The following is a 26360-nucleotide window of genomic DNA, read 5'->3' on the forward strand; positions in this document are numbered from 1 at the left end:
AAAAGATAAGGAATTCTTAACTATAAATTTTTTTTTGTCACACCACATGGCATTCACGATCTTAAGTTCCCTGGCCAGGGATCGAACCCGTGCCCCCTGCAGTGGAAGCAGAGTCTTAACCACTGGACCTCCAGGGAAGTCCCAATGAAATGGGGCAGGCCTTGCCCCCACCCCCCATCATGTCCTCTGCTTGCCTTTTGCCTGTGGAAAACTTTAGTCAAAGAATAAGTTTAATCAGAGGAGTGAGAAATGCTGAAACAAAGGAAAACAGTCAAAGGAGACTAAATAATAATAATGTAGTCACTAAGCAGAGTCGAGGACCTTTAGTTCTTTCTCAAGGATTGTAGATAATATTCTGAGCCACATCTGGTGAGCTGTCTTACAGATACCAAAACCCCAGGTGGAGAAATCAACTACACGATGATCAGACTGTACCCAGGACTTGAACTTCCACAATTCCGAGAATTGACTGCAAAGAAATGGGAACAAGTGCACCCCAGAACTGGAGATTAACTAACTGTCCTGAAACAACCAAGATGGTGCGAGGCAGACCACTGATGACCAACTGAAGATGACTGTTACAGATGACTGTGCTGTTTCTACATGTAACCCCCCCGACTCTGTCTACAAAAGCTCTCACGCCCTGCTTGTTGGAGCGGGGAAGTTGGCCTTTGGACGGATGTCCACCAGCCTCCCCCCAATTGCTGGCATCTGAAATAAAGCAAACTTTCCTTTCTACCAACTTGGCCTGCTTATTGGCTTTTGAGTGGCAAGCAGCCGGACCCCCCCAAGCATACCTTTTGGTAACAGATTTTGGTGCCCAACGTGGGGCTGGCTACTGCTGGCTTCTGTGCTTTCATGACACCTGGCTCTTCTGGGTCTTCCAGGGGAAAACTGTGGCTATGATACTGTATTAGCCTGCTGCTTGAAGCTAGGCAGCCCCAGGTAGGGGATTTGGGGGATGTTCCTACCAGCTACTGTAACTATTTGTTTTGAGGATCCTCCCTGTTTCTCCCCTGCTCGGCACTGGCTGCCAACTTAAGCTTTTCTTGGTGGAATGGAAACTTGCATTTGGGGTGAGCTGCCGACCTCCAAGACTGGCTAAGTCCACAGGTTTGCACACGGGCAGCCTTCCCATTTGTGAATGCTGGTGCTATTTGGGCATTCTTGCAGTGGGTTCTGACTGTATTTGATGTTGAGGATCATTTGTGAGCACTGATTGCTATTTGGGCACTTTCGCCAATGGTTCCGATGTCTGTCTGCCACTGAGGACCGTTTGTGAGCATGAAGCGCTTCTGGGCATTCTTCTCAATGGGTTCTGACATCTGACTACCGTTGAGGACCATTTGTGAGCACCGGGTGTCATTTGGGTATTTTGCCAATTGCTTCTGATATTTGACTATCGCTGAGGACCATTTGTGTCAGGGAAGTGTTTGGGACTCTGTACCGGTCACCTTTGGAGAGGGTTTATGATAGATCTGTCGTTTGGTGTGTGAGTGTATTTCCATTTGTATAATTGGTACTCTTGTTGCCTTATGTAAAATGGGAAATTCAGGTTCAACCCATTAAAGAAAATTTTAGTTGTGAATTTATGACTAAAAAGGAAATAATTTTTTGGACAATATATGGCTGTAGTATTCTTCAGACTCCAGAGAAGATTGGTTAAGATGAAAGTCTTGAAATTCAAAATACTGATTCTTTTTCCATATGCAGTTAGGGAAACCTAACTTGATAAAACACTTTTTTCAGACCTTGAGAAACCAAAAATATGCCTAGGAGAAAACTTGAAGTTAACACTTATCATGTCCTTGAAATACAAACACAGTCCACATTGCCTGGAACTCTAGCCTTTGGTTAATTGTAAAACTTCAAGCTAAGGAAAAAGAAAAAAAAAAAAAAGGAAAGTCTTTTAAAACTGAGTGTGTAATTTGGCCATTCTGATCATTATCCATAAACTGATAAGCTTAATTGCAATGCCTAATTCATGAAATGTAAAAAGATAAAACAATGAGATCTCTGTTTGATGTTTATATGTCTCAATATGTATTTTTGTATTTGGATAATATCTCTGAGGTTAATTAGTAAAGGAGCTCTATTTAATTGGCCTTAAAAAAATATAAGTACTTGCTACTGAAAGGTATGCATTGAGGGTCCAGCTACTTGCCACTCAAAAGCCAGTAAACAGGCCAGGTTGGTGGAAAGGAAAGTTTGCTTTATTTTAGATGCCAGCAACTTGCAGGGAGGGTGGCAGACATCTGTCTAAAGGCAGACACGTCCCCCCCTCCAACAAGCAGGGAATCAGTTTGGTTCAGTTGCTCAGTCTTGTCCAACTCTTTTTGACCCCGTAGACTGCAGCATGCCAGGCTTCCTTGTCCATCACCAACTCCTGAAGCTTATTCAAACTCATGTCCATTGAGTCGGTGATACCATCCAACCATCTCATCCTCTGTCATCCCCTTCTCCTCCTGCCTTCAATCTTTCCCAGCATCAGGGTCTTTTCCAGTGAGTCAGTTCTTCGCATCATGTGGCCAAAGCATTGGAGTTTCAGCTTCAGCATCAGTCCTTCCAATGAATATTCAGGACTGATATCCTTTAGGATTGATTGGTTTGATCTCTTTGCAGTCCAAGGGACTCTCAAGAGTCTTCTCCAGCACCACAGTTCAAAGGCATCAATTCTTTGGTGCTCAACTTTCTTTATAGTCCAACTCTCACATCCATACGTGACTACTGGAAAAGCCATAGCTTTTACTAGACGAACCTTTGTTGGCAAAGTAATGTCTCTGCTTTTTAATATAATGCTTAGGTTGGTCATAGCTTTTCTTCCAAGGAGCAAGTGTCTTTTAATTTCATGGCTGCAGTCACCATCTGCAGTGATTTTGGAGACCCCCCCAAATAAAGTCTCTCACTGTTTTGATTGTTCCCCCATCTATTTGCCATGAAGTGATGGGACCAGATGCCATGATCTTAGTTTTCTGAATATTTGAGTTTTAAGCCAACTTTTTAACTCTCCTCTTTCACTTTCATCAAGAGGCTCTTTAGTTTTTCTTTGCCTTCTGCCATAAAGGTGGTGTCATCTGCATACTGGAATTATTGATATTTCTTCCAGCAATCTTGATTCCAGCTTGTGCTTCATCCAGCCTGGTGTTTTGCATGATGTACTCTGCATATAAGTTAAATAAATGGGGTGACAATATACAGTGATGGAATTCCAGTTGAGCTATTTCAAATCCTAAAATATGATGCTGTTAAAGTGCTGCACTCAATATGCCAGCAAATGTGGAAAACTCAGCAGTGGCCACAGGACTGGAAAAGGTCAGTGTTCATTCCAATTCCAAAGAAAGGCAATGCCAAAGAATGTTCAAACTACTGCACAATTGCACTCATCTCACACACTAGCAAAGTAATGCTCAAAGTTCTCCAAGCCAGGCTTCAACAGTACGTGAACCATGAACTTCCAGATGTTCAAGCTGGATTTCGAAAAGGCAGAGGAACCAGAGATCACATTTGTCAACATCTGTTGGATCATCGAAAAAGCAAAAGCAAGAGAGTTCCAGAAAAAAATCTACTTCTGCTTTATTAACTATGCCAAAGCCTTTGATTGTGTGGGTCAAAACAAACTGGAAAATTCTTCAAGAGATGGGAATACCGGACCACCTTACCTGCCTCCTGAGAAATCTGTATGCTGGTCAAGAAGTGACAGTTAGAACTGGACAAGGAACAACAGACTGGTTCCAAATTGGGAAAGGGGTATATCAAGGCTGTATATTGTCACTCTGCTTATTTAACTTATAAGCAGTGGGTGAGAGCATTTATAGGGAGTTTAGGGGGGCAACATCCAGAAACAGCACAGTCATCTTCAAATTGGTCATCAGTGGTCTGCCTAGCATCATCTTGGTTGTTTCAGGACAGTTAGTTAATCTTCAGTTCCGGGGTGCACTTGTTCCCATCTCTTTGGGGTCAGTTCTCGGAACTGTGGCAGCTCAAGTCCTGTAGTTGACTTCTCCACCTGGGGTTTTGGTATCTGGAAGACAGCTCACCGGATGTGGCTCAGAATATTATCTACAGCCCTTGAGAAAGAACTAAAGGTCCTTGACTATGCTTAGTGACTACATCATTATTATTCAGTCTCCTTTGACTGTTTTCCTTTGTTTCAGCATTTCTCACTTCTCTGATTAAACTTATTCTTTGACCAAAGTTTTCCAAGGGCCAAAGGCAGGCAGAGGACACGGTGGGGGTGGGGTGGGGCAAGGACCATATGGTCCTGCTCCGTTTCATACTTCCAGATTGAACAAATCTAAATTTACCTACTTTTGTCTCCTTCTAAGACCAAGAGGGAAACTAAAGATGTTTGGGTTTATTAAGCATATGTATTGTACCACTGAAGAAAAATTGTGCTATAAAAAGTGCATAGTTTTTGAGGTTATGAAATACGTTCTTAAGTTTGCCAATCAGAAAATGCTGGTGTAACATTTTCATTACTTGTTTCTTGGTTTTGTTAAAACTTTCAAGGGTTAAAAACTGTGATATGTAAAAATGATAAGTGAAGCATTTTGGTACGTAAAGCAAAAGATACCAAAACCCCAGGGGAGAAGTTAACTACATGATGACCAGACTGTACCCAGAACTTGAGCTGCCACAATTCTGAGAACCGACCACAAAGAAATGGAAACAAGTGCACCCTGGAACTAAAGATTCACTTTCTCTCTTTCTTTAGTTGCTCAGTCGTGTCCGACTCTTGCGACCGCATGGACCGCAGCCTGCCAGGCTCCTCTGCCCTTGGGATTCTCCAGGCAAGAATACTGGAGTGGGTTGCCATTTCCTTCTCCAGAAGATTAACTGTCTTAAAACAACCAAGGTGATGCTAGTCAGACCACTGATGACCAATCTGAAGATGACTGTTAGAGATGACTGTGCTGTTTCTGGATGTTGCCCACCTCCGACTCTGCCTGTAAACTTTCTCACCCCTTGCTTGTTGGCCGGGGGTGAGGGGGTGGGGTGGGGTGGGGAGTCAGCCTTTGGACAGATGGCCACCACCCTCCCCTGAGGTTGCCACCACCTGAAATAAAGCAAAATTTTCTTTCCACCAACCTGGCCTGCTTATTGGCTTTTGAGTGGCGAGCAGCCGGACCCCCCACGAGTACCTTTCAGTAACACCAAGATAGGGAATTCTTACTAAAACATAATCACAATACTGTTATCACTCCTAAAAAGTTTATAATAATTTCTTTGTTGCTGTTGTTCAGTCGCTCAGTTGGGTCCGACTCTTTGTGACCCCGTGGACTGCAGCACATCAGGCTTCCCTGTCCTCCACTGTTTCCCAGAGTTTGCTCAGATTCATATCCATTGAGTTGCTGATGCCATCCAGTCACCTCATCCTCCTTCTCCTCCTGCCTTCAATCTTTCCTAGCAACAGGCTCTTGTCCAATGAGTTGGCTCCTTGCGTCAAGTGGCCAGTAGTAATTTCTTAATATCATTAAATATCCAGAGTGTTCAAATTTCCTAATTGTCTCATAAACATTTTGATTTTCTTTGCTCAAATTAGGATCCTAATAAGATTCATATCTTATGATTACTTGATATGCTTTCAGTGTCCTTTAAAATTTTTTTAGTTCCCTAACCAGGGATTGAACCCAGGTCCTTCAGAGTGAAGTGCCTCCCACCTGGAGAAGACCTGCAAATGAGGGCAGTGGCCCGGAGTATGTACATGGTGTTCAAGGAGAAATCATCTGCCAGGGTAGGGCTGGCCTTCCTGGCCCAGGGATGCTGTGTACTTGAGAATCGGGGTCAAACAATGAACCATTGACAACAGTGTTCACAAAGGTCATGCTAGGGTGACACTTTAGGGGGTCATTTGCAGCTCTAGAGTCAGAGCAGACTTCCAGCCTTTATAAAACAAGAAGATGCCCATCGGAGAGAAGCTCAGCTCTCATTATAGCACGTGACAGCACCCCGCAGGCTGCACGTCTCTCTGGCCTGCTTGTCTCCCCAGCACGGCCATGGGTGGATGTCTCGAGGGTGGGGACTGAGCCTGCCTCGTCTTTGCATCCCTGGCCTGTCACATCCGGAGCTTGCATCATGCTTAGAACAAGGAGGGGCAAGCAGAGACATGCTGAGAAGGGACGAGAAGGGGAGGAGGTTGGAGAGTGCTGCCTGCAGGGACCACCAGTGATCTGGGAGCTGCAAGAGTGGGAAGTGACGACAGCTCTGGGGAGGTTGGAGCTATTTTCAGGGGGTGAGACTCAGGTTTTCTTGCTGTCTCGTCAGGTGAGGGAGGCGGTGCCGTCCTAGCCAGAGGGATGGCCGAGATTATCATTAGGGCCAAGGCACAAAAACTTGACAGGGTGGGGGAAAGGAGGATGTGAGGAGTGGGCATAATCTGAAATGTGCATTTCCTGGGCTATCAGTCACTTAGTCACTCAACAAGCACTGAAGTTCCACCGAATGCACAACACAATCAGGCCTGCTGTGAAGATGCAGAGGAGGGAGGGGTTTTGGCCTTCAAGCAGCCCCCAGTGTGGGCGGGGAGACAACAGTCCCCCCCACACAACAAAATGCCTGTAAAGGAGCCCCCTGTCCTCTGGCTTCTAACCTGCTCTCACCTGAGCCCCTTAAACCAGTCATGATCTTCTGTTTGGGGGGAAAGGTTGGAATCTATATACTTAACATCCAGTCAAAAGAAAGGGATAAAGAAAACCAGCGCCTGCTGCCAAGTCTTCATCTTATTAGATGTGAAACCTTGGGGTGATGAGACAGATACGGCAACTCTCGAGGAGTGCGTCAGAAGCATTTGAGCCTTGGCCTGGGGCTCTTCTAAACCAGTTCCGGTGGAGGGTGGAACTGAAAAGCTTCACACACAGTGTGTAGTTGGGGACAGTAAAGTTGGAACAGGTATGCTGGAGGAGCAGATCACTGCTTTTGATGACTGTGCTGTCTGTGGATGTGGCTGCCTTCAACAAGTTCTAAAACTCACGGTGGATCAGTGACCTTGAGTAAAAGCTTGCAAGATGGAAAAAAACCCTTCTGACACTCCCCTCTAGTTTTGCCCTTTCTGTCTCACCATTAAAGATGGAACACTTAGCAGCAAATGCTGTTTTTCGGTTTCCTTTGGCTTTTTTTTTTTTTTAATAATTCACAAAGTGGAGGCAGTGTGAGGATTACAGAAGATAAATCGTCTACAGTTCCATCACCCAATGTTACTATTGTTGTTCAGTCGCTCAGTCGTGTCCGACTCTTTGCGACCCCAGGGACTGCAGCATGCTAGGCTTCCCTGTCCTTCACTATCTCCTGGAGTTTGCTTAAGTTCGAGTCCATGGAGTCAGTTCAGTTCTGTTCAGTTCAGTTGCTCAGTTGTATCCGACTGTTTGCGACCTTCCCTGTCCATCACCAACTCCCAGAGTTTACCCAAACTCATGCCCATGGAGTCGGTGATGCCATCTAACCATCTCATCCTCTTACTAACGTGAAACAGTGAACAGAGAAAACAGCTTTTGTAGCTGAGGTAGGACCAGTCAAAGACCCAGGACTCGGTCCCCTGCCCTGGTGTGTCCCGGTTCCCTGAGGGCAGATCCTGGAACTGGGCTGGCCCGAGTGACTGAACTCTGAGCAGAGGTCAGGGACGCAAAGCTAGGGGTGGGGCGCAGAGGAGGAGCCACTTGTTCTGCTTCCTTCAGTCCACAGTCCCCCAGATGGAACTGCACACCCATTGTATTAGTTCCTATTGCTGCTATAAATAAACCACAAGCTTAGTGACTTCAAACAACATGTTTATTCTCTTACAGTCTAGAGTCTACACAGCTGTGTTGCTAACGGCGGCTCTCAGGGACAATCCATCTCCTCGCCTTTCCCAGCTTACTGTTCCTCCTCTGACTTTAGAGCCAGCCTCCTGTCTGACCCCTGCCTCTCTTGTTAAGGAAAAAATCCACCCCCCAATCCAACAGCAATATAGAAGGTTTACGTTGAGAAATCCTTGTGATTATATTGAACCCACCTGGATAACCTAAGAGAATTTGCCATCTCAGAAGCCTTACCTTAATCACACCCGCTGAACGCCTTCATTTTGCTGGGTAAAGTGACTATATTCACAGGTCACCGGGAGGTTAGGATGTGGGGGGCGGGGTGAATCTGGTGCATCCGTTCATCCTGGCCAGCTGCTGTATCCCAGTAATCAGCAATAAGAGTTGCTTCCTTCCTCCTTCTCTTTTCCTTCTAAAATTTAGCTTTTATTAAGTAGGGGCTTCCCCGGTGGCTCAGTGATAAAGAATCTGCCTGCCAGTTCAGGAGATGCAGGAGATGTGGGTTCAATCCCTGGGTTGGGAAGATTCCCCTGGAGAAGGAAATGACAACCCACTCCAGTATTCTTGCCTGGAGAATCCCAGGGACAGAGGAGCCTGGGGGGCTACAGTCCATGAGATAGCAAAAAGCTGGACACGACTGAGTGACTGAGCACCATACATTCTTATGATTAAAAAAGAGAAACAACATAGCACCAGGGTGGAGGCCATGGCACCTGGGAACCTACTGGCCTGGGTCTGCACTGTGGCTGGGACCCTCAGAGGCTCCCTCAACACCCGGAGGGAGAGAGGAGACCCTGCTCTCATCACTCTGCTCTCTCCCCCACGTCACTCCACCCTCTCCACCCTGGGTCCCCTCAAGCTTTCTTCATCCAAAAACGAAGACACTCTCAAAGAAACCCACCCCCAATATAGACAGGTTCCCTTGAGTAATCCTGCTCCATCCCGTCTCTTTCACCCTATTTCTCTCCACCTCTTTAGGTGTTGTGGTTTGGACGTCTGCGTCCCGCCTGATGCCCAGTGTGATGGTGTTGGGAGGTGGGCCTTTGTGGGGTGCTTAGGTCATGACCGGAGAAGGCAATGGCACCTCACTCCAGTACTCTTGCCTGGAGAATCCCATGGATGGAGGAGCCTGGTGGGCTGCAGTCCGTGGGGTTGCTAAGAGTCGGACACGACTGAGCGACTTCACTTTCACTTTTCACTTTCATGCATTGGAGAAGGAAATGGCAACCCACTCCAGTGTTCTTGCTTTGAGAATCCCAGGGACGGGGGAGCCTGGTGGGCTGCTGTCTATGGGGTTGCACAGAGTCGGACACGACTGAAGTGACTTAACAGCAGCAGCAGCAGTAGGTCATGACAGTGGAGCCTCATGAATGGATTAGTGTTCTTATAAGAGACCCCAGGGAGACCCCTTACCCTTCTGCCATGGGAGTATGCAGCGAAAAGTCAGAAGTCTCTGACCCAGAAGAGGGCTCTCACTTGACCTTGCTGACACCCTGATCTTGGACTTCCATCCTCCAGAACTGGAGGCAGCAAACTTTTGTTGTTGATAAGCCACCCAGACCATGGTACTGTACGATGTTATGGAAGAACTTGAAACTTTCCGGCCAACCCAATATTTTGTTACAGCAGCTCAAATGAAGACAATGGAAAACCACTTTTATTAGAATCACGTGTTATCTTTCAAGGGTGTTTATGAGTATGTATATTTCTCTCTTCTCTTATACAAAGATTAGCATGCCATCTATTGTTCTATACCTGTTTTCTGAGCACATTGTGAAGCTCTTCCCTATCAGGACAGTGAATATCCCTGTACATACGTTTCTTTCACAGTCACCTACGAGCGCATTGTGTGGGCACTGCAAGGGTTATTAAGATCTATAGGCTCTCTCCTGTAGATGGAGGTTTGGCTTTTTTTCCAGACTTTGACAGTACAAATAGTCCTTCAGTAAATTGCCATGTACATCTATTTTTCCTGGGTTTGTAGGTAGATCTCCAGAATAACTCCAAGAAGTTGGGTGAGTAAATCAAAGGGTAGAGGAGGCAGCAGTTTCACTGGATTTTTCCAGTGTCTTCCTGGCTTTGCATTACTTGGCATGCCCATCAGTGACCCCTAGTCTCCCAGGAGGGAGCCATCAGCTTCAGATTCCTTAAGCTGACTTCACAGGCCAACCTAGTATTTCGGTGACTGTCATTTGCCATAGCCATGGAGGTCTTCTCTGGGGTGGAGACCAAGGCCTTGGGTTTCTCATCCGTGTGTGTCCCACATGCCCGGCCTGGGGTGTGGCTTCACCCACTGTGCCTCCCCCAGGAAGCTGCCCCAGAGGGGTTTATCGTCTGTCACTGGAGGAGGGGGGGCACTTGGGCTTCAGGTGGGACCCAGTGGGGGGCAGGGGCCTTCACACAAGCCTGTAGGTTCCATTGTAGCTGAAAGAGGGAGGCTTCAAGCAGTCCCCCTCTTCCTCAGGCATCCAGCTCTGGGTGTAGGTGGAGCCATTTTCCAGAGGTCTCACGATTATGAGGTCTCTGGATGCCAGGGACGGGTCCTCTGGGAAGAAGTTGAAGGGTCGGAGCAGAAAGCCCACGGAGTTCCCGGGCGTGGTCGTGTTGGGGATGTCTTCTGCGTGGGGGATGTGCAGGAAGCCCACTGTGACCCAGGCCACCAGGTCCTGCAGGAGAGAGGGGCGGGCCATGCTGAGGAGGCTCAGAGGAGAAGGGGTGGCCAGCACCCAAGCCCCAGGTATAAGGAAGGGCAAATCTGGTGAACCCGGAGCTGGCTCTCCACCCAGTAAGCTGGTCCTTGCCCTACTGGGACTCGGCAGGGATCCTGGGACCCAGCAGGGATCCTGGGACTGGACTGGGATCCTGGGACTGGACAGGAATCCTGGGACCTGGCAGGAATCCTGGGACCTGGCAGGGATCCTGGGACTGGACAGGGATCCTGGGACTGGACAGGGATCCTGGGACATGGCAGGGATCCTGGGACTGGACAGGGATCCTGGGATTGGACAGGGATCCTGGGACTGGACAGGGATCTGTCTCAGGGTGGGGCTGGAAAAAGGCAGAGCTGGTACCTCGTCTTCAATGTTCTCATTGTTGCGAAGAAACTCCTCAAAGACGACAGGTGGGTCCCAGGGGTCGTTCTGGTTGTAGATGCTGCTGCTGTATCTCTCTGACTCCCGGTATTTGGTCACTGCCAGGGGGTACCTGTCCAGGCAGAGAAGCCGAGTGACTCTGGGTGTCGGGGGCCTCCCAGCCCCTCCCAGGGAACATTGTCAGGGTCAACGAAGGGGGAAAGTTACTGCCTTCCCCTAAATGCAGGATCATCCCCTGAGAGTTAGCCAGACTGTCAGTGGAGGCTCCGGGGCTCCGCAGGGGCTCTATACCCTCCATCCCCAAACACAGAGCCACACACCCAGGAACATGCACGCGCACACACACACACACACACACATGTGCACACACCCAGATATAGCACTGGATAGATTCAGAATCTCATGAACAGAAACACAGACACACACAGACACAGGGAAACACAGAGACACAGAGAGGAGCCTCCAGTCCCCGCCAGCCTCCTGGGCCTTCCTCACCTGGCCCAGGTGACGGCCCGCTCCTCTTGCCAGCCTGGGGGCAGCACTTGGTCAGCCATGGAGTGGATCTGCACTCGGTAGCTGCGCTGGTGGCCCCAGGGGTTCTGTTCAGGGCTAGTAAAAAGCAGGTATTTGGGCAGAGTCTGTCCGAAGCGGAAGGCTGCCTGGCGCTCCCGAGAATACCGCATCTGCTGGAGAGCTGGATGGACTAGGCGGTGTCCTGGGCTCCAGGGGTTGGTGATGTTTTCCAGCTTCATCTGCAGGGTCTGGAAGCTATTCTTGGTGCCTGCGGGTGTACAGGGAAGGAGTTGGAGTCAAGCACCTGGAACTGAAGCCTCCTCATTCCACCTTGGGCCCTCCGTCCGGGACCACACCCAACAGCAGACCATGGACTGAAGGGGATGTTGAGGACAGGCACTGAGCCAGATGGCAGTGGAGGGAAGGGGCTGAGGAACTAGAAGACAGCTCAGAGCTGGCACAGCAGCAGCAGTGACTCCACTGTGACCCTGGGTATTTCCTCTTGAGAGCAGCATCCAAGCCTGTTTGCTGCAGCTGCGGTCCCAGAGACAGGCAGATGGCCTTTCCCCAGGGGGAGGGGCCATGTCAATGCCCTCTGGGTCAGGAACAGACAAGGGGGAACAGGAGAAGCTGCCCAGCTGGTCCTGGGGGCCTGTTCTAACACGGGACTTGATATCAGGCCAAATCCTGTCATTACACCCATGCCATTTTTTAAGGCACACATGCTCAGTCACTCAATCATGTCCAACTCTTTGTGACCCCATGGGCTGTAGCCCACCAGGCTTCTCTGTCCATGGGATTCTCCAGGCAAGAATACTGGAGCGGGTTGCCATTCCCACTCCATTGGAGAAAAGCTTCTCCAATCTTTTCTGGTGACACCACTAATTTAAGAGACACAAGGAGTATTCCCAATGGTGCTGCATCCATTCAAAGCTCCAGGCAGGGACGTGTCTTACACCTAGGCATTACCCCCTCCCCCACCCCTTTCCCCCCTCCCCGCCGTGCACACCTTTGCACAGGGTCCATCCTCCAAAGGGGTCAGTGCAGGGGCAGCCCCTGGCACTGTTCACGTCACCATTTTGCAGGGGCATACAGGTTTCTGCAGGCCCTACACCTCCAGGCTGGGCAAACTTTCCTGACATTATGTCTCCACGGGAGACGCGGCACCATCATCTCCCAGGAGTGTGAGTTATCTCGGGGATGCAGACATTTGGCTAGGAGGGTGGTCCCAAGCCCGGGTCCTACCTGCCACATCCAGGTCGACGCGGTAATGCACAAGGTGGGTGTGCATGTTGCCGATGAGGTGGGTGTGCAGGCGGGTCCCGTGGCGCAGCCCCTCGGGGGTGTAGAAGGTGGCATGGATGTAGCCGGTGGCGTGCATCTTGGCCTCCATCACCCCGTTGGGGTAGAAGATGAAGTCCCAGATGTAGTCATAGTTGTAGACCGTCGACGTGGTCCTTAGCACCAGCGCCTGACCCTTGAGCCCCGCATAGAAATTGAAGCCACCGTTGAAGTTGGAGTTAAAGTGCCGCCGGATAGGCACCCCTGTGGGCATCTCGAAGAGACAGAGAGCCCGGGGGTAGAGGACGGGGCCGTCGTCGTCGTAGTAGTGGAGGGCGTCCACGAAGGTGGCCATCTCCGGGCAATCGATGCCAGGGGCCAGCTCATAAGTGACGCTGCCCAAGCCCCAGCCCACATCCATATACTTGGTCTGCATGCCGGCTGGCGTGTGTCCTCCGTACAGTGCCACGGCCTCCTGCACGCTCACCTCGTAGGCTACGCGCTCACCGCCAAAGCGCACATCCAGGACTTGCAGCCCCGAGGATGAGCGCAGGCGGAAGGAGAAGCTCCAGCCGGCGTAGCGCACCGTGTGGCCGTCCAGGCTGTAGCGCGCGCCCTGGGGCTGCACCAGGCGGGGGCCGCTCTTAGAGACGCCCAAGTCCCCGCGTAACTGGTAGGAGGAGAAGAGGGCCGCCTCGGGCAGGTTGGCTCCGTCCTTGCCCTTGGCGAGCGGGTCCTCCAAGACCACCGCATCCACCTCTCCGCCGTCGTACTTCTGAGCCAGCTCCTCGGGGCTCCGGTAGAACCTCCCATTGTACCAGACCCGCTCCACTGTCCAGTCCCGGGGGTTCGGGCTTCCGTGGTCCAGCAGGAGCTCCATCCCAGTGGGGTGCAGGAAGTAGCCTTCGATTTGCAGTTGCAGGATGAACCAAGAGCGGCGCTGGCCGGAGGCCACGCCCCGGGGTGCCACGTCGGTGAAAGTCAGGCACCGCTGGGAGCAGTTTCCGAACACAGCGCCCGCGGTGCGCCAGAAAAACGCGCGGAGGGGCTTGGTGGCCTCCTCCAGGGTGTGACTCAGAAGGGCATACTCTGCCTTGGAGATGGGCCTGGAGGCCCAGGAGGCCTGGTGCCTGGGCCTGGGCGGCAGGTGTCGCAGGTAACGGGGCCTTGGCAGCGGCCCCACGGCAAACTCGGTGATGTTGGGCTGTTCCTGGGCTCCAAAGAAGATGATGGCTCGCGCCTCCCGAACGGGAGGCCGGTGGCCTTTATCCAGAAACTTGAGCACGTGTTGCTTCTTGGGCAGCAGCATCTCAATGAGGAACACGGAGTTCTTGGCCACGGTCAGCGTGTTGGACGGCTCCAGTCTCAGCTCCTTCTGGGACCAGAGGAAGCTGTGCACGGCCTTGAGCTCTTGGGCGCTCAGGTCCGCAAATACCCTGCCTTTGTCGCCTGGGGTCTGCGGGGCGCCCTCTGCCGCCGCCAGCGTCTGCAACACGAGGATGGCCGCGCTCGCCCAGCCGAGGGCCAGGGCCTCCCGCCCCATGGCTCTGGAATGCAGCAGAGGAGATGAGCTTGGCAGTTTTGTGGGAGGAAGTGGGTGTCCCCCAGGTTGGGTCTTGGATTACCCTGGCCCTTGACCTCATGGTTTTCCCACGGACTCACCTCCTGGCTTGCAGTCCTCGGATTTGAATTCTGCTCTCTCCTCCCTGGTCTGTAACCTCCCTGGTCTGTAAACCTCTTTTAGTCCCATGGATGCGCTTACCTGTGCAGACTCCTCCCCTCCTCTGTGCCTTATCTCTGCGGGGCAGAAGCGCTATCTCTCCAGCTTTAGGTCACTCAGATATTCACAGTACCTGTACCCCAAAATGCTACAGTGTGCTGGCTGTGCCATGGGTGTTGGCAGCAAAACTGTGTTGTGTCAAAACGGTGTTTTTGATACAACACAATGTTTTTTATATGGATAAAATTTGAAATGTAGTGTGGAAGTTCAAAGAGTCGACGGTTGTAGGGCTAATACATGGTACCACTAGGACCAGCTGTGTGACCTTGGGCAGCTTGCTTAAACTCTCTGGGCCTCCATTCCCACAACAGTGAAATGGAAAATAACAATGCAAGTACCTACTTATGGAATTGTTAGGAAAAATCAGTTGGACAATAAGGATAAAGTGTTTAGCACAAAGCCTGCTTTCTAGGAAGCACTTGAGAAATGCAAACTACTCATTTTTTTCCCCCAGTAGTCATGAAGAATGTGAGAGGTGAACCATAGAGATGGCTGAGCACCAAAGAACTGATGCTTTTGCACTGTGGTTCTGGAGAAGACTCTTGAGAGTCCCTTCCTAAAGGGAAATCAACCCTGATTATTCATTGGAAGGACTGCTGCTGGAGCTGAAGCTCCAATACTTTAGCCATCTGATGCAAAGAGCTGACTCATTGGAAAAGACCCTGAAGCTGGGAAAGACTGAGGGCAAGAGGAGAAGGGGACGACAGAGGATGAGATGGTTGGATGGCATCACTGACTCAATGGACATGAGTTTGAGCAAGCTCTGGGAGATGGTGAAGGACAGGGAAGCCGGTGTGCTGCAGTCCATGGGGTCGCAAAGAGTCGGACATGACTGAACAATATGAGGATACATTCTCTGGTGTTAGAATGTTTAAACTTATGAACCATGTAGAGTGATTTGACTGGTTCAGTTGTAGATCTGTGCCCACACAGGTGAGGGGGAGAATGGGGTGGCTGGCCCTGCCAAGCTTCTTTGGCCTCTTCAGTGATGCCCCACAGTTGTGACCACTTGGCCTCAGGCCAAGGCCATGAGGAGGGCACCTCAGGATGTCATCATCCCAGGGGGCAATTTGAGGTGATGTCCTTTTCCTGTCCATTGTGAGGGGAGGCTGTGGTCAGGGTCTCATGGCCCACCCCCTGGAGCTGACACTACAGTCTTGACCTCCCATCCCTGGTGGGGAGTCTCAGGGACTCATGTGATCTCTCCAGCCTGAAGGGATGGGGAAGCTCTCAGGGTTGCTAAGTGAATCCAGAGCAGAAAGATAAGCAGTGAGTTCTTGTTCTACTATTAAGTTTTGGTCCAGCCTAGCTTCTTTTTTAAACTAGATTTGACTTGGAAAAGTTTTAAGTTAACAGCAAAATTGAGAGAGATGTACAGAGAGATCCCGTATATCTCCTGTTTTACCTCCCCCCCACCCCCACCACGTAACCTGACCCACTAACAGCATCCCACACCAGAGTGGTACCTTTGCTACAATCTGTGGCCCTACAGTGATACATCATTGTTACCCAGTAATTTACATGAGGGTTCACTCTGGGTGCTGTACATGTTGTGGGTTCTGACAAATGTGTAAAGACTTGCATCCATCTTTATGGACCATACAGAGCAATTTCAGGGCCCTCAACGTCCTCTCTACTCCAGCTCTTCATCCTTCACTTCCTTCCCTGACCACTGACCTCTTTACTAACCCGGGCAACCACTGATCTCTTTACTGTCTCCATAGTTTTGCCTTTTCCAGAATGTCATGCCGTCAGGGTGATACAGCGTGCAGCCCTTTCAGACTGTTCTCTTTGGCTTGGTAATATGCGTTTATGTTCCTCCATGTCTTTTTGGTATCCAGGCCCCTTTCGTCTTAACCTCTGATGAAATTAAATTTATATTTTAAGGCAGGACAAGAAAGAATTAAACATAGAATTTCCTCTCTGTGTTTGTTTGGGCCTCCTCCTTCCCCTGCGCCCTAACATGCTGTGTGCGTCTGCGGTATGCATTAACCAGAGCTCCTCAAAGATGGGGGTGCTTGCTGTACAGTAAAGATCCATTTTTTTTTCCTTCTTCTAATGCTAGCAATGTAACCTCTTAGAAGATCACTGTTCTTTCCCAGCTCTGTAGGGGCCATGGTGACTTGCAGCTTGCTTTATATATGCCTACCTGGACTATGTATTTTTGGTGAACTTAATGTAAAATATTAATATATTATTTTGATGTATGATCCCTTTGTCTTGAAAATGTATAAGACCATGCCTTCAACGTCCAACAAGTGGAACAGTTCTCAGAGCTTTCTGAGAATCTGCTTCCAGGGTTATAATCCTCTGTTAAACTCAATTAAAATCCCCTGTTTTTCTTCTTAACTTAGTAGTTAATTGAATTTTCATCGACATTTTCTTGGCACAGTTGGCAGTATATCAGAGGCACCCAGAGACCACCCTAAACTGAAGCTCGGTACCAGCACAGGCTCTTGGAGTCCCACCCAATTTTTGGTATTCTTCAGGTGCTTTGCTGAGGTCTCCTGATATCCGGACATCATTGCTTTAAATGATGTCCTGAATTTTACTGGACCTATTTTTCATTCTCTTTCTTTAAGAAAAAACTTTTCTTGGCTGTGCCATGCAGCATGTGGGATTTTAATTCCCTCACTATAGATCAAACCTGTGCCCCTAACGTTGGAGGCACAGAGTCTTAACCACCTGACCACCAGAGAAGTCCCTTGAGCTGTTTTTCCTGGGACTTTTCTGTTTTTCTCTGAGTGCTAAAGTGGGTAACTGTACATTTTCTAGGCAGGAGACCTGGGGGATTTTCTTAGGTGGGGACCCAAGGGAAACTTTGGCATGAGCCAGGTTGGCTATGCTTCTTAAAGATTTGGCTTAAATCGGAAAGATTATGTGTATATGGTCTGAACAAACTGTTTGCCAGTGAAATGAAGACCGAGCCTGCTCAACTCCAAAGGGAAAAGGACATCTGCTCCTTCCGGCCACAGGGTGCTTCCAGGCCACTGAGAACCTAGCGGAAGTGTTTGAGGATCTATCCTCGTGATGTGTAGTGAGTCCACAGAGGGTCTCAGTATAATCATTAAAAAAATCCTGCTAGCTGGGCAGGCATAACAAAGGCTGATTATCTCGAGTTCTGAGCACCCAGGGCAGTTTTAGACTGTCAGAGGGAGGACCCAAGACATGTAAGAGAGTCAAACTGACCTGGGATAACTCCTGGGGCAGCTAGACTCAGAGGCAGCATGAATTCATGTAATTGGAACAAAGCTGGTGCTTGCAGGTACTAATCTTCACTCTTAAATGGCCAGGATGGAGCTTTTTTGACATTCTAGAAAAAGCCAGCTTGATAAAAGACCTTTTCAAAATTCTGACCCCGAGAGAATAAAAATATTCTTCAGAGGATGCTTGAAGGAAGTTATAAGTCATGCTACGTCCTTGAAACATAAACATGGCTCACATCACCTAAGACGACAGCCTTAGCTCAGTTAGTAGACCTTAAAACTGGAAAGAGAAAAGAAAAGGGAAAGAGGCTTTTAAAAACTCAAGTAGGAAAATTATGACATCTCTATCTGTGTCTGTCTGGATATGTTTGTCTGTGTGTACATTATAAATACGGTATGTCCCTACCTCTGGATAGTGTTACCAAAATTAATTTGTAAAAGAGCTCTTTTTGACTTAAAAGTAAGTGCTTACAAATCAAATATTTCTAAATGTAACTTTAGCCCACTTCTTAAAGGATCATGTGATCCAGGATTAACTTTTAATGACTAAAAACCAGTTTAAATTGGTAGTTTGATTAATACAGACATGTCTTTAGAGTCTCACCATTAAGTATAACACTTTTATTGTACCTTGGTTTACTGAAAATCGATAAACTCATATTATTTCTGTTCCAAAATTTGTAATGAGATAATTAATGGTATGATGATATTTTCATAAGTAATAGAAGAGAGATAAGGGGAACTGAACTGAACTGAAGGGGATAAAGCCTTTTGGGTAAACTTTCTTAAAATAATATGTTTTATGGTGTGTCCACTTAAGAACACTCTTGATGAAAATGAAAGAGGAGAGTGAAAAAGTTGGCTTAAAGCTCAACATTCAGAAAATGAAGATCATGGCATCTGGTCCCATCACTTCATGGCAAATAGATGGGGAAACAGTGAAAACAGTGTCAGACTTTATTTTTTGGGGCTCCAAAATCACTGCAGATGGTGACTGCAGCCATGAAATTAAAAGATGCTTACTCCTTGGAAGGAAAGTTATGACCAACCTAGATAGCATATTGAAAAGCAGAGACATTACTTTGCCAACAAAGGTCCATCTAGTCAAGGCTATGGTTTTTCCAGTAGTCATGTATGGATGTGAGAGTTGGACTGTGAAGAAAGCTGAGTGCGGAAGAATGATGCTTTTGAACTGTGGTGTTGGAGAAGACTCTTGAGAGTCCCTTGGACTGCAAGGAGATCCAACCAGTCCGTTCTAAAGGAGATCAGTCCTGGGTGTTCTTTGGAAGGACTGATGCTAAAGCTGAAACTCCAGTACTTTGGCCACCTCATGCGAAGAGTTGACTAATTGGAAAAGACTCTGAGGCTGGGAGGGATTGGGGGCAGGAGGAGAAGGGGACAACAGAGGATGAGATGGCTGGATGGCATCACTGACTGGATGGATGTGAGTCTGAGTGAACTCTGGGAGTTGGTGATGGACAGGGAGGCCTGGCGTGCTGTAATTCATGGGGTCGCAAAGAGTTGGACACGACTGAGTGACTGAATTGAACTGATTGTCCTAATCTGATGCTTTTCAAAAATGCCTGTAGGGAGATTTTCTGCTCCCAAAATAAGTTAGACTCAGTAGTGAAAGGACTTCCACCTTGTATGAGGGTTATTTTAGAAACAGCTCTCTCATGTAAGCCTGCTGAAGACGTAGTAATAGGATCTCCTTTAACTGCTTATGTCTCATATTCGGTTGAGTCTCTTCTAAACTGCCACATTCCTCACAATTCTGTAAGCCAGCTAACTTTTTAAGAAGTTGTTGCTTTCTCTTCCCAATACTACCTTGATTTGATGTAATAGCATTAACATTGCAACTTTGCTTCCAGAACCACAAGAAGAAAGCAACTATGATCACATCTTGTTAGCAGTTTATCTTCTTGCTCCCAGGAATGACTTATAAGAAGCCTATTGATAAGGCTGATCTAATTTACAGATGGGTCCTACTTATGGGATGAATGGGACATTATCAAGCCAGATATGCAATAAGATCCACAGTGGACATAATTGAAAACTTTTATTTGCCAGAAACAAAGTCAGCACCACAAGCCAAATTAATTACCTTAACTCTAGCTTGTCAGCTAGCTAAAGGCCAGGTAACAAATATTTATACTGATGTTCAGTATGCTTTTTGAGTGGCACACAACTTTGGAATGCTATGAAAGTAATGAGGTTTTAAACCTCATCATGACATCTTATACCAAAAATAGAAAACAGGTTGAAGAGTCATTAATCACGATCAGTTCAGTTCAGTCGCTCAGTTGTGTCTAACACTTTGTGACCCCATGGACTGCAAGATAATGGATTAATGGTTAAATGGATTAACCATGATACAACTGCCAAAACAGCAATTATGAAAACAACAGAGCATTTCAAATTTGGCACTGTGGAAGCTGAAGGAAATCAACTTGCTGATGTTGCAGCCAAATGGGTAGCTTTAAATATTCATTCTGTCCAGCCTCCAGAATGTCCACTGCTCTCTGTTAACCCGGCAAACTCAATGAAAAATTTATTTCTATGAGCTCAAGAAATCACCACTAAAGAAGAGAGACAGATTAAGCAACAAAAAGGGGAAATTTTGACCCCACCACACAAATACGGGTTAGACCCGATAAAACAAAAAATAGTTTCGATAGACATGTGCGTGGTTAGTCACTCAGTTGTGTCCAATTCTTTGTGACCCCATGGACTTCAGCCCGCCAGGCTCCTCTGTTCTTGGGATTTTCCAGGCAAGAATGCTGGAGTGGGTTGCTATTTCCTTCTCCAGGGGATCTTTCTGACCCAGGAATCAAACCTGTGTCTCCTGCGTTTCAGGCAGATTCTTTACCTCTGGGCCATCAGGGAAGCCTTGTGCCTCTCTATGTGTGTTCAAAATTCCTCCTAAAATAATGATGCCTGAATGACTATTGGTCATATCTATTATTCGATATAAAATAGTGACCATGCATAGTGCACATATAGAGCAAAATTGGCGTAAGTCCCCCTGTACCACTTAGAGTTGACTGTCAGTCTGTGGCAAGCATCCTACTAGCTTAACCCCTTAAAAGGTAAGAAAGAACTGGGGTATTAAGATGGGGCATTGGGGGACATGATAGATCCAGGGCAGGTAAGCGACCACCATGGCATTGGGGGACCAAATACTGGTTCACCTAATGCTTTCTATCAAAAGATTAATGATCAAACCGGGGTGGGGACGATGAAATAAAACGTGCATTTCAAACCAGGACAAGAAAAAATTAAACATAGAAGTTGCTATCTGTGTTTTTTTTTGGCCTCTTCCCTCTGTCCCCCACTCCCTAATGTGCCAGATATGTCTGCATTACTCATTAACTAGAGTTCCTCAAAGATGGGGGTGCCCACTGGACTGTAAAGATCCATTTTCCCCCTTCTTCTGATGCTAGCAATGTAACCTCTTAAAAGATCAATGTTCTTTCCTAGCTCTGTAGGGGCCATGGTGACTTGCACCTTGCTTTATATGTGCTTACCTGGACTATGTATCTTTGGTGAACTTTTAGTAAAATATATTATTTTGATGGATGATCCCTTTGTCTTGAGGATGTATATGACTGTGCGTTCGATTTCTAACAAGTAGAAGAGTTCTCAGAGCTTTCTGAGAATCTGCTTCCTGGGTTATAATCCTTGGTTTAGCTCAAATAAAATCCTCCTCTTTTTCTTCTTAACTTGATAGTTAACTGAATTTTCATCCACAGTTCTTATCCCCAAATTGCCTTCTGCTCTGCTAAGGAGGGAGATGTGGAAGAGACCTGAGGTCCTGTAACCTGAGCTTGGCTATTCATTTAACCTTTCCCGGTACAATCCTTGGTTGCAGTGTCCAGATGGGCAGCGGCCGAGGTAGACGATAGCAATGAAGCCATGGCAGAAGGGAGAACTCAGTGGCCAGTGAGACCTCCACGCTGGGAGATACAAAACATACCCTCTCCTGCCCACGGCTCATCTCCAGTGCTTGGAGAACAGCGGCCACCTCCTGGCTGCACCTGTCCCATTTCAGCCCTGGGTGGTGTGTGCCTTGGAGTGATCCTTCTGGGCTCTCACCCCTCCCTTTGGCCCCCTACCTCTTGTGTCTTTGTTTCTTCTGACCCTCCACTCCATGTCCACCTTCCCTCACTGCCCCCCTCCCCTCCCCAGTTCACCGCTGCTTGGCTCTCCCTCAATACCCTCCCCTGCCCAGAACATACCTGTGTGCTCAGCTCCGGGCTCACCTCTGCTGCAGCCTTTGTCTCTGACTCCTTGAACTTTACAGCTGGACCTTGCCCCAGGGGGAGGGGCGGAGTGAGGCTTGTGCTGACCAAGGTAGTGACCTACGGCTCAGGAAGCTCCACAGTGGGCAGGGGCAGTGCACGAGGAAGTGTGTGGGTCTCTCGTGGCAGTGGCCCAGCGGGCTCCTGTTACCCCAAGTTCCGAGTATGGAAACTCCCCAGTCTTTCACCACTTCAGCAGCTGTGTCCACTTCTGTTTTTCCCCAAACACCCATGCCGTCTATAATTCCCTGTCATTCCTTCTGCTGAAGCAGCACTTTTCACAAGAGTTGCCTGTGTATTCTCCGCTATGATCTGCATTGGCATAGTCTGTTCAAGTAGGTGGTGAGTTTCTGAGGTCAGAGATAAAGATAAGGAGAAATTTCCTAGCAAGTACTTGCCAATGTGGACTTCCCAGGTGGTTCAGTGGTAAAGGATCCTGTGATGCAGGAGACTTGGGCTCGATCCCTGGGTCAGGAAGATTCCCTGGAGAAGGAAATGGCAACCCACTCCAGTATTCTTGCCTGGAGAATCCCATGGACAGAGGAGACTGGTGGGCTACTGTCTATCGGATTGCAAAGAGTCAGACATGACTGACTGCCTTTCACTTTCATACAGTTCATGAGGTTCCCACGGCAAGTATACTGGGGTGGTTTGCCATTCTCTCCTCCAGTGATCACATTTTGCCAGAATTCTCTGCTATGATCCGTCCATATTGGGTGGCCCTACATGGCATGGCTCATAGCTTCATCAAGTTACAGAAGCTCCTTTGCCACGACAAGGTCTTGATCCTTGAATGGGGTTAAGAAGCAACAGTTAGAACCCTGCATGGAACAACTGATTGGTTCAAGATTGAGAAAGGAGTGTGACAGGGCTGTCTGCTGTCACCCTGTTTTTTTTTTTTAACCTATATGCTGACAACATCATGAGAAATGCCAGGCTGGATGAGTTACAAGCTGAAATCAAGAAAGGTGGGAGAAACATCAACAACCTCAGATATGGGGATGATACCATTCTAATGGCAGAAAGCGAAGAGGAACTAAAGAGCCTCTTATGAGGGTGAAGGAGGAGAATGAAAGAACTGGCTTAAAACTAAATATTAAAAAAAGTAAGATCATGGCATCTGGCCCCATTCAGTTCAGTTCAGTCGCTCAGTAGTGTCCGACTCTTTGTGACCACATGAATCACAGCACGCCAGGCCTCCCTGTCCATCACCAACTCCCGGAGTTCACCCAAACTCATGTGCATCGAGTCGGTGATGCCATCCAGCCATCTCATCCTCTGTCGTCCCCTTTTCCTCCTGCCCCCAGTCCTTCCCAGAATTAGAGTCTTTTCCAGTGAGTCAACTCTTAGCATGAGGTGGCCAAAGTATTGGAGTTTCAGCTTCAACATCAGTCCTTCCAATGAACACCCAGGACTGATCTCCTTCGTTGCAAATAGAAGGGGAAGAGGTGGAAATAGTAACAAATTTCCTCTTCTTGGGCTCTAAAATCACTGCGGATGGTGACTGCAGCCATGAAATCAGAAGACAAACCTAGACAGTGTGTTGAAAAGCAGATACGTCACTCTGCCGACAAAGGTCTGTAGTGTTGAGGCTATGCTCTTCCTGGTGGTCATGTAAGGTTGCGAAAGCTGGACCATAAAGAAGGCAGAGTGCCAAAGAATTGATGCCTTTGAACTGTGGTGCTGGAGAAGACTCCTGAGAGTCCCTTGGACTGCAAGGAGATCAAACCAGTCAATCTTAAGGGAAATCAGCCCTGAATACTCGTTGGAAGGACTGATGCTGAAGTTGAAACTCTAGTATTTTGGTTATCTGATGCAAACAGCTGACTCATCGGAAAATTCCCTGATGCTGGGAAAGATTGAGAGCAGAAGGAAAAGAGGGTGTTACAGATGAGATGGCTGGATGGATGCAATGGACATGAACTTGGGCAAACTTCAGGAGATAGTGAGGGGCAGAGAGGCCTGGCGTGCTGCAGTCCACGGCGTTGCAAAGAGTTGGATATGACTGGGTGACTGAACAACAACAAAATTAACTATCCAGAATAGGCAAATCTAGAGAGACAAAAGCAACTACAGAAGTAGCTGGTTCAGGCTGGGGAGCACAGGTTATATAAATGGTGCTACCTAGTGGACATGGGATTTCTTTTAGAAGTGATGAAAATGTTCTAAAATTGACTGTGGTGAGGTCTGCACATATTTGTGAATATACTAAAACCCATTGAATTATTCACTTTGTGGGTGAATTGTATAGTATGTGAATGATATCTCAAAAGGTGGTTTTTTAAAATAGCGAGAGGGACTACTATCTAGAAACACACACAAAACCCCTAAAAAATCAGCGAGAAATAGAAAATCATTCCTATTTCTTTACATGAGTGAAGAATCTCAAGGGCATGTGATAAGCTTCCCATATGTAGTAGTTATTGGTGGTTTAGTTGCTAAGTCGTGTCTGACTCTTGCGACCCCATGGACTGTAGCCCGCCAGGCTGCTCTGTCCATGGGATTCTCCAGGCAAGAAGACTGGAGTGGCTTGCCATTTCCTTCTCCAGTAGTAGTAGTTATTAGAGTAGTGCAAATTATTCAACAATGAGATGTAGTTTTGTACCCATTGCTGGCAGGAATGAGAAAGCCACATGGCATAGAGGATGCCACGTGTTGGGAGATGTAGGGAAATAGGCTTGTGGGAGGGAACGCTGATCTTACAGGCCTTCTGGAATGCTGTCCCCAGTACATGGGCACATCACAGAGTAGAAACAGCCTCGGGAGCAGGTACCACTGCAGGGCTCACTCCTGGAGGGTGAAGAATGGTGAGGCTACCACTTACTTTTGTGTGGGCAAGGAGGGAGGGTGAACAAGTGTGCATTTCACATATTTATTTGAAAGAGGACACAAAATGTCCATAGAAAGATAATAATCTTGCAGAGTAGCACAGAACAGTGGCTTCCCGGGTGGATCAACAGTAATGAATCTGCTGTCAGTGCAGGAGATATAGGTTCAGTCCCTGGGTCAGGAAGATCCCCTGGAGAAGGGAATGGCAACCCACTCCAGTATCCTTGCCTGGAGAATTCCATGGACAGAGCATTCTGATAAGCCACAGTCCATGGGTCACAATGAGTCAGACACGACTGAGAGACTAACACTTCCCCTTTTCACCACTTTTCCCCAGTTCACCGCAGTCTCTGCCTGCTGGTCCTTCCTGTATGTGACCTTGACTTCTGAGGTGCAGTTCCTCCCCTCTTGGTGTTAATGATTGGTGACAACTACAGATAACACTTGAGCAAAGATCCTGTCCTCTAAGTTCTGGGCTGCCCTCCCCTTTAAAGGGGCAGAAGCAATGGCTTTGGGAATGACAATGTTGTAGGAACAGGATGTCTGATCTTGGGGAGGGGCAGTGTGACAGGTGAGGCTGGATTCGGTGTCTATGATTACTGGGCCAGAGCTCACAGCTCACAGCTTTCCCCTTGCTCACTCTTGACAGTTTGTTTTCAGAGGAAAAAGTACACATCAGCCATCATGTGAGATAACCCGGGGTGTTTCCATAGAACCAGCAGAAAGAAATTGTTTGGCAGGGGCTGCCCCAGCTAAGTCACCAGGTTAGCTCTCTAGACTAATGAAGCCACCGTCACAGGTTTCACCCTGGTTAGGGAAGACTGGTTCACAAAGAGAAAAGTCTACTGTTTTCATCGGGAGTCCTGGCACTATTTGGTCTCCCAAATCACTGCAGATGGTGACTGTAACCATGAAATTAAAAGACACTTGCTCCTTGGAAGGAAAGTTGTGACAAATTGTTTTGTTGTTGTTCAGCTAAGTCATCTCTGACTCTTTGCGACCCCATGGACTACAGCACACCATGCTTCCCTGTCCTTCACTATCTCCTAGAGTTTGCTCAAACTCCTGTCCGTTGAGTCAGTGATGCTATCCCACCATCTCATCCTCTGTCGCTCTCTTCTCTTGCCCCCTATCTCTCCCAGCATCAGGGTCTTTTCTAATGTGTTGGCTCTTTGCATCAGGTGGCCAGTGTATTGGAGCTTCAACTTCAGCATCAGACTTTCTAATGAATATTCAGGATTGATTTCCTGTAAGACTGACTGGTTTGATCTCCTTGCTGTCCAGTGTTAGTCACACAGTCGTGTCTGATTCTTTGTGACCCCAGGGACTATAACCCACCAATCTCCTCTGTTCATGGAATTCTCCAGGCAAGAATACTGAGTGGGTTGCCATTTCCTTCTCCAGGGGATCTTTCCAACCCAGGGACTGAAGCTGGGTCTCCTGCATTGCAGGCAGACTCTTTACCGACTGAGCCACGAGGGGGAGGATGGACTGGTTTGATCTTCTTGCAGTCCAAGGGACTCTCAAGGGTCTTCTGCAGCACCACAATTTGAAAGCATAAATTC

General features: G+C 48.1%; 1 protein-coding gene across 2 annotated transcripts; it reads right to left on the reverse strand.

The window, feature by feature from the left end:
- Nucleotides 1–9423: 9423 nt before the first annotated feature.
- On the reverse strand, nucleotides 9424–22021 carry AOC1 (amine oxidase, copper containing 1). Of its 2 annotated transcripts, none has more exons than XM_027538603.1 (5): nucleotides 21904–22021; nucleotides 12644–14226; nucleotides 11381–11666; nucleotides 10865–10997; nucleotides 9424–10459 (listed from the first exon to the last, which is right to left on the reverse strand). In XM_027538603.1, the coding sequence occupies exons 2-5, from the start codon at nucleotides 14220–14222 to the stop codon at nucleotides 10190–10192; spliced, it is 2268 nt and encodes a 755-aa protein (XP_027394404.1). In that variant the 5' UTR covers nucleotides 14223–14226; nucleotides 21904–22021; the 3' UTR covers nucleotides 9424–10189. The 2 variants fall into 2 exon arrangements, with proteins under 2 accessions (XP_027394404.1, XP_027394405.1); XM_027538604.1 differs by lacking the exon at nucleotides 21904–22021 and adding an exon at nucleotides 17649–17945.
- Nucleotides 22022–26360: the final 4339 nt, after the last annotated feature.

Source organism: Bos indicus x Bos taurus, chromosome 4, assembly GCF_003369695.1.
Source record: "Bos indicus x Bos taurus breed Angus x Brahman F1 hybrid chromosome 4, Bos_hybrid_MaternalHap_v2.0, whole genome shotgun sequence".
In the NCBI taxonomy this organism is placed as follows: Eukaryota; Metazoa; Chordata; class Mammalia; order Artiodactyla; family Bovidae; genus Bos; species Bos indicus x Bos taurus.